At 52.1% G+C, this 8,120-nt stretch overlaps 1 protein-coding gene across 3 annotated transcripts; it reads left to right on the plus strand.

Moving 5' to 3' along the window:
- Positions 1-788: 788 nt before the first annotated feature.
- Positions 789-7,747, plus strand: LOC129039271 (UL16-binding protein 2). 3 transcript variants are annotated; one of them, XM_054492914.2, is made up of 5 exons: positions 811-997; positions 4,106-4,369; positions 4,904-5,185; positions 5,852-5,983; positions 7,235-7,747. In XM_054492914.2, exons 1-4 carry the CDS (start codon positions 922-924, stop codon positions 5,959-5,961), a joined length of 732 nt encoding a protein of 243 aa, XP_054348889.1. In that variant the 5' UTR covers positions 811-921; the 3' UTR covers positions 5,962-5,983; positions 7,235-7,747. The 3 variants fall into 3 exon arrangements, with proteins under 3 accessions (XP_054348890.1, XP_054348889.1, XP_054348888.1); XM_054492915.2 differs by lacking the exon at positions 5,852-5,983 and having other exon boundaries at positions 789-997; XM_054492913.2 differs by having other exon boundaries at positions 5,852-7,747.
- Positions 7,748-8,120: the final 373 nt, after the last annotated feature.

Consider the following 8,120-nt stretch of genomic DNA (forward strand, 5'->3'; position numbering starts at 1 on the left):
CTTTATTTAAAAAAAAAAAAAAAAATACCATCTTGACCAATTTTTTAGTGTACAATATGTTGTTTTAAACCTCTGGAACCCTGCCTGCTGTTCCTGTAATAAAACCTAGCCCGGGCCAGGCGCGGTGGCTAACGCCTGTAATCCCAGCACTTTGGGAGGCCGAGACGGGTGGATCACCTAAGGTCATGAGTTTGAGACCAGCCTGGCCAACAAGATGAAACCCCATCTCTACCAAATATACAAACAATTCGCCGGGCATGGTGGTGGGCGCCTGTAATTCCAGCTACTGCGGAAGCCGAGGCCAGAGAATCCCTTGAACCCCGGGAGGCAGCGGTTGCAGTGAGCCGAGATCGCGCCACTGCACTCCAGCCTGGGCAACAAGAGCGAAACTCCGTCTCTAAATAAACAAATAAATAAATAACAAAACCTAGCCCGGACTGTAACCACGTCCACTGGGAACTGGGGAAGTAGTGGAGGGGATGCGATCAGGCCCGTGGCTGCGCCCAGAGCGTGGGGAGCCAGGGGCCCCGCGGCGCAAGCGGAGGGAGGGAGGGTGCCGCGGGCCCAGGCGGGGACAGGGAGACGCCGCGGCCGCTGAATATTCCTCTGCAAGTTTCTTCACCTTCAATAAAAAATGCTGTGATGATTAAATGAGTCCGTCGTGGAAGGAACTGTGTCCTGGCAGGAGCCGGGCGGACACCCAGACACCAACCGGAAGGGGACTGCGGCAAAGGGGAGGGACGCCCGGAAAGGGGAGGGACACCATCAGGGCAGCCAATCATATTTCTAGACGCTGTGACGCTATGATGGGGTGAAACTTGGAGCGAGCCCATACATAAACCAGCTTTAAAACCTTGAGGTGATTCATCTTCCAGGCTCTCCTTCCATCAAGTCTCTCGTCCCTAGCGCTTTGGGTCCCCAATGGCAGCGGCCGCTGCTACCAAGATCCTTCTGTGCCTCCCGCTGCTGTCCCGCTGGTCCCGGGCTGGGCGAGCCGGTGAGTTCGTGGATGGAGCCTAAGCCGGGCGGGGACCAAACCTGGGGGGCTGTGAACTGCCGCGGGTTTCAGAGGAAGGGAGGCTTCTGGAAGGACGGGGGAGATCTCCCCGAACTGCGCTCCCGTTCAGTTCCGGTCGGCGGCTCCTTCCTGCCGGTCCACCCCACGAGGCTGCTTCTTGCCCGGGAAGAGGCGAAAAGGAGCGGGGTGGAAAGGAGGCTGGCAGGAGGGTGGAGGGGCCAGAGGGCTTTAGAGAGCGAGGTGGGGCGGGGATCCTTGGTGCAGCCTGGCAGTCCCACCCGCCCTCGGGAAGGAAAAACCAGAGCCCCCGGAACAGGAACTGGGGACAGGACGGGGTGAAGAGGGATTCCACAGGGACGCGATCACAGATACCCCCACCAGCCAAAGGCCTGCTCTGCTCTCACCCGCTCTCCACCACACAAACCCTCCAGCACCCTCAGGACTGCTTGACCTTGAATTTTTCCCTGCACTTTCCTGTAGAAACTCACTGGCACCCAGGGGCTCACCAGGGGCTCAGCTCACCCTGCCACCCCTCCCCTCACCATCCACTGCCACCACCCAGGTCATGTCCTCTTACTGCCCACCTCAGCCCAGCTGGTCACCCCAGAGGTCTCCCCATCCATGAATGGGACCTCACCACCTCCTACACCACGTGGCACCTTCTGCCCCTTGCCTGAGGACACACCCCAGCAAACACACCCCAAGCTCCCCTCAGAACCTGTGCAGGGGGGATGGGAAGCACCATTTCCTCCAGGATGACCCTGGGAACTCTGGTGAGTAGAGGCGCCCACTTCTGCCCTTGGGGCCCAGACCCACCTGTTCTTCCTACTGGGGAGCCAGCGTCACAGAGAATAGTCACTGTGTAGACCGGATCAGCAAACCCTTTCTAGAAATGGAGGAAGGATGCCCTGTGATCTTTGCAGGCTGTGGGTTCTCCATCTCTGTGTCCAGTCCTGTCCCTTTGTAGAGCAACAGCAGGCAATGGCAACCTTCAAATGAGGGGTGACCAGATTTGGACTCTTCCCTAGGTTGCTGATCCCAGATCAGGGAATTACAATGTCCCAGTGAATAGTGCCCCATCCCCTAGGGTGTCATCTCCAAGTGATGTCTCAGGTGTCAGTTGGAGAGTAGAAGGTGGTCCAACCTTGCCCGTGGCTTCTGGGTGGTGTGGATGTGATGGGAGTGGGGGTCCCATAGTTGGGGGTTTATTCTCCCCTCCTTTGTGCTGAGGGGCATCTATGGTCCACGGGGACCATCAGGGACCCTCCCTGAAGACTCAGGTGTGAGCTGAGGGTGAGGGGGTGCAGCCACCTGGTGTCCTGGGGATCGGGGCCAACTGCTTGTGCAGCTTCTTGGTTCCCTGTGGCCCTGCTCCTGCCCATCCCAGGAGAACCACCTGCGTATTCTCACTGCTGGGCCTCTCTCCCTAATGACCTAGAGGGTGAGGAGCCCACCAGTAATGGGCAGCTCTGAGGCTGGATGGTTACTGCCCTCGCTTGGCAAAAGGCCCCATCTCTGCCAAGGCACAGTACTCTACAGGAGAAACTGTTTAATGTTGAGATTTCCTTGCTGTGCGTGGCATTGCCTTGTCTCTGAACATTCACACGGAATCTTTGGTGTGGTTCTTCAATTAGACATTGTGACCACGTGTACCTCTAGGAACTTAGGGGGTCTTGGGTCATTGGGCACTTAAGGCAGGTCCAGCCTCGCTCATCATTCATGGATTGTCTATGGCTGCTTTTGAGCTACAACAGCAGAGTTGAGTAGATACAATGGAGAATATATTCCCTGCACACCTTTACATATTTATAAAATTGCCCTTCACAGCAAACTCAAGTGGCCATAAATATCTTTGGAGAAGGCCACAAGGACTTATTGTACTTGCTGCGGGGTTAAAGGGTCCTTCCTCACTGGAAACTGGTGTCTTCTTCTAGTCATGGGTTCAGGGTCTGAGAAGTGGCTTTATTCTGCAAATTAGGCAAAGCAGCCTTGTTCTTGAAGGACTGGCTACTTTCAGCCTTCTGGTCACCCATCATTTGTTTTATCTCTGTTTCTTGTAATTATTTAAATCCAGCAGTATCCGGGTTGTGTTTCCATCTCTTTTGGACCTTGGGCCCCTTTGTTCTATGAGCCATGGGCATAACTTTGTATACCTGAGGTCCCCAGCTGGCATTGTGACTTCTCTAATCATTTCCATCATTGCACCCTCCTTGCTCCTGACAGTTGACAACATCTACCTGGAATCTGTAATTTCAGAATTTTTCATCCCATTACTCTGGGAGCCTATTTCAGGAAGAGCATCTCCTACCCCCAACCCTGGCCTTCAGCAATAGGCATCCCTCAGCTTCATTCCATTCTGGTGCCTTCTCATGGGGCCTTCATTATATGCTGGGTAAACAGGAGTCCTCCAGGCTTCCCATAAGCACAGTGTATGGACATTGTTCTGGATTTTCACACCCTTCTGGCATGGGCACTTCACTGAGCCTGTGATCCCTCCCTCTACTACCTGCCTTAGACTCAGATTTTCCATTTCTTGCTGTGTGGACCATCCCTTTGTCAAGGTTTCAGGAAGGCCTCCTCATAGCAGATGCATGCCATCACCAGGGGCTTTGCCAACATGTTAAATCCTGTGACCATGATAATTAACTCTTCTTTATCCAAAGGGGTCCCATCCTCACTCTGTTCCACCATGCACCAGCATCCTCAGGGGTGGACCCACACCCTCTCCCACCTCCCACAGTCCATGTGGGCTGCTGCTGAAGATCCTCTGGCATCCAGGCCCTTCCTCCTCTAGCAGTCCTGACACCTCTCTAGCAAGGTCATATGTTGACTGATAGGGGCAGAGGGGCAGTGGGACATGTCCGGGGACATGTGGTTTCTCAGCAGGCAGAGACCTCCTCCTCCTCCTTGTCCTCATGCAAGGGGTGAGCACTCGCCTTAATCTTGTGGACACCACAGTTCTGGAGGGGGCACTCCTTCCCGGACCAGCCCAGCCCGCAGAAGGCGTCCTCTTATTGACACAGTGTGGAGGAGGGCTAACAGGAGTCTTTTTCTCCCCACCCACCCCTCACCTGCCTTTCTCCACAGACCCTCACTCTCTTTGCTATGACATCACCATCATCCCTAAGTTCAGACCTGGACCGCGGTGGTGTGCAGTTCAAGGGCAGTTGGATAAAAAGACTTTTCTTCAGTATGACTGTGGCAACAAGACAGTCATACCCATCAGTCCCCTGGGGAAGAAACTAAATGTCACCAAGGCCTGGAAAGCACAGAACCCAGTACTGAGAGAGGTGGTGGACATGCTCACAGAGCAACTGTTTGAGATTCAGCTGGAGAATTACACACCCAGGGGTAAGTTTCAGATGGCCCAGGACAGGAGGGAGCAGATACAGTGGTAGGTTAGAGGCGTTTATAGTTTTCATGTAAAAATACAAATGGGGGCCGGGCACAGTGGCTCACGCCTGTAATCCCAGCACTTTGGGAGGCCGAGGTGGGCTGATCATAAGGTCAGGTATTCGAGACCAGCCTGACCAACATGGTGAAACCCTGTCTCTACTAAAAATGCAAAAATTAGCTGGATGTGGTGGCGCATGCCTGTAATCCCAGCTACTTGGGAGGCTGAGGCAGGAGAATCGCTTGAACCCACGAGGCAGAGGCTGCAGTGAGCCGAGGTTGTGCCACTGCACTCCAGCCTGGGCAGCAGAGTGAGACTTTGTCTCAAAAAAAAAAAAAAGATACAAATGGGAAGGTCGTCTCACCCCTTAAGAGGACTAGAGGCAAGGCCAAGATGTGGCAGAGAGAGTTAGGCCAGGAAATTGTAAGCGGAAGAGGATGGGGGTGCAAAATTTGTCAAGATCAGAGCTAATCTCTCTCTGCTGGGGGCAGAACCCCTCACCCTGCAGGCCAGGATGTCTTGTGAGCAGAAAGCCGAAGGACACAGTAGTGGATCTTGGCAGTTCAGTTTCGATGGACAGATCTTCCTCCTCTTTGACTCAGAAAACAGAATGTGGACAACGGTTCATCCTGGAGCCAGAAAGATGAAAGAAAGGTGGGAGAATGACAAGGATGTGACCATGTCCTTCCATTACATCTCAATGGGAGACTGCACAGGATGGCTTAAGGACTTCTTGATGGGCATGGATAGAACCCTGGAGCCAAGTGCAAGAGGTAACAGGAGAAAAAGAAATGGGGATCTTGAATGAGATCAGAAATGGTGATCTCAAGAAGTTATTTCTTGAGTTCAGCTTCAGTCATCCCAGTGTACACGTTTATGTTAAAATGACCTCCTTGTGGGGCGCTCCTCCTGGGGGTGGTGGCGTGCCTGTGCTCTCCCATCCTCCTCTCCCTTCTCCCTCCTGACTCCTATTCCTCACTGCACTTACTTCTGCTCCCCGCACTGTGGATTTCTCACCAGCCTTGAAACTGCAGGTGTCACTGTGTTTTCAGACCTTTCTCCTTAGTGTTTCCTCTTTTGAGAATCACTTTTCCTTTCCTTTCCCTGGTCTGGTTCTGGAAATCCATCAAAACCATCTCCAATGCCAGCCCAGAGACCCTCCCCTCCCCAACTCTGGAGCATCACCTCCTCTTCCGCCACAGCAGGAGGGTGTAGGGTGCTGTCACTTTGCTTCCCTCAGCAGCTGTGTGAGCTCCCTGAGGACAGGGGACACCCCCCTCTCCCTTCCTAAGCCAGGACCTGTCACACCGGCTGCCTTATAGCAGCAGGGGGACAAAACTTCTGCTTTCCAGGATGACCTAGGGTGGCAGGAACTGAGGAGGTGTCTCCTCAGATTTGGGGCCTGGACAAGGGTTGTCACTTTTGTGTTTCCATTTCAGCACCACTCACCATGTCCTCAGGCACAACCCAACTCAGGGCCATGGCCACCACCCTCATCCTTTGCTGCCTCCTCATCATCCTCCCCTGCTTCATCCTCCCTGGCATCTGAGGACAGTCCCTTAGAGTGACAGGTACTGTGGGCAAAATTGGAAGTGGAGCAAGGAGCAGGTGGGTGAGGAGGCAGGATGGGGAAAGAGAATTCCCAGAGTCCCACCCCTCACCATGGCTCAGACCTTCTCATCCTGACATGAGACAGGTGAATGAGACCTTGTGTCGCCTGTTGGAAATGTTGGCAATGACCTGGGCAGCTCAGCCCTGAGTGCTGATGGATTCTCACCTTCAGAGTCCAGAGGGAAAGGGAGGGGCCCATACCAAGGCTCAGGGTCTGTTGAGCTTGAGAAGGTTCAGCAAGTTCAGCTCTGATTCAGAGCAGGTTCCTATTCAGGAAGGGTGTGTGGCCTGCAGGCAGCAGGAATTCAGACATGGGCAGTCCTCTTAATTGGGTTAGGTGCATCATGGTAGCTTTACATGAGGTGTGACAAGGGAAGGGGGATTCCATCTCTGAGGCTAAGAGAGAGATCTGGGTGTAATCCCAGGAGGAGGGGGCTGGGAGAGCCTTGGTACACCTAATTGAAATGGAGGGAGTGCAGGGCTGCCTTCCCACAGAAAGTGGTTTGGGTTCCAGGAATTAAGGTGGAAGGTGAAGAGTAGAGGCTGCTCAAGAGAAGGATTTTTAAAAAGTCAGTCCCATGGACCCGTGGGGTTCGAGTCTGGGCCCTGAGGCAGCTCCCCTGCCATCATCCTCCTGCACACCCCAGATCCTGAGCCCGCTGATGGCCCTGCCTGGAGCAGAGTCGACTCAGAGGAAGGGGGGTCTGAGCTGCTGCTGGGGTTCCACAGGCACCACTGGGCTGGACCAGGAATGGATAAGGTGGAACAGGGACAGTCACCTTCAGAGCAATGGGTGCTGCTCCCAGGGTGAGGAGAGGCTCAGGAAGAAGGGGAAGGCCCACCCAAAGCCAAGGGCACAGGAATACAGAGCCCTCTCTTTGGAAGTCTGCCCCACCCCTTGCCTGTTTTAAGCCCTCACGTCAGATCATAGAGAGGGCCTTGAGTGAGGGCGTGGACCCGTCACTACCAGCTTCAGACCTGTGGGCCCCTCCACTCCATCCCCTGGTCAGGTGCAGGGCCTGGGCTGACTCTGTGATGTGACAGAGGAGGAAAGAGGTAGGTCCAAGCTGCAGTCGCCAGGGTTAAGGCTCAAGGGAAAAATAGGTCTCTTAGTGCAGGGGGCTCTGAGACATGGAGTGACTAGGGAAAGATTACCTTGGAAAAGTGATCCGGGTTCTCTACCCCTTAAACCATTTGTGTCCTTTCTGAAGGTTAAAGATGATACGAAAAGCCCCTGTGAGCACGGTCTCGATCAAACTCACCCTTCTGGCTGGCCACCTGCCCAGCACCTGCGGTGTATGTCCAGCGGCCTCCAGCAGATCATGATGACATCATGGACCCAATAGCTCATTCACTGCCTTGATTCCTTTTGCCAACAATTTTTACCAGCAGTTATTCCTAACATATTATGCAATTTTCTCTTGGTGCTACCTGATGGAATTGCTGCACTTAAAGTTCTGGCTGACTAAACAAGACATATCATTTTCTTTCTTCTGTTTTTGTTTGGAAAATCCACTACTTCTTTGAATGATGATCTCTTTCTTGCAAATGATATCGTCAGTAAAATAATCGCGTTAGACTTCAGACCTCCGGGGATTCTTTCCATGTCCTGAAAGAGAATTTTTAAATTATTTAATAAGAAAAAATTTATATTAATTATTGTTTCCTTTAGTAATTTATTGCTCTGTACTGATATTTAAATAAAGAGTTCTATTTCCCAAAAACCTACTGAGTTTAGAATTTTGTTGTATTACTCAGTAGAGAATTAATGTTATTTCATTTTTCCTCCATGATATGGGGTAATAAATGAGTGATTCTACCAGATTTTGTGTGGAAAAAGAGAATCTACAAAACATGGCTGAAAAAAATCAGAGACAACACAAATACATGGAAAAATATTTCATGCTCATGGGTTGGAGAATCAATATAGCTAAAATGCCATACTTCCAAAAGCAATTTATAGATGCAACACTATCTCTATCAATACCAATGTCATTTTTCACAAAATTAGAAAAATCTAGTCTAAAAGGTGTTTGGAATTAAAAAAGAGCCCAAATAGCCAAAACAATCATAAGCAAAAAGAACAAAGCCAGAGGC

Source organism: Pongo pygmaeus, chromosome 5, assembly GCF_028885625.2.
Source record: "Pongo pygmaeus isolate AG05252 chromosome 5, NHGRI_mPonPyg2-v2.0_pri, whole genome shotgun sequence".
Taxonomy (NCBI): Eukaryota; Metazoa; Chordata; class Mammalia; order Primates; family Hominidae; genus Pongo; species Pongo pygmaeus.

What these genes read in the sequence shown, in the direction of transcription:
- LOC129039271 (XM_054492913.2), top strand. Translation starts at nt 922, where the DNA reads ATGGCAGCGGCCGCTGCTACCAAGATCCTTCTGTGCCTCCCGCTGCTG. An exon ending in GTCCCGGGCTGGGCGAGCCG is followed by an intron (nt 998 to 4,105) that starts GTGAGTTCGTGG and finishes CTTTCTCCACAG; the next exon opens with ACCCTCACTCTCTTTGCTAT. An exon ending in CCTGGAGCCAAGTGCAAGAG is followed by an intron (nt 5,186 to 5,851) that starts GTAACAGGAGAA and finishes TTTCCATTTCAG; the next exon opens with CACCACTCACCATGTCCTCA.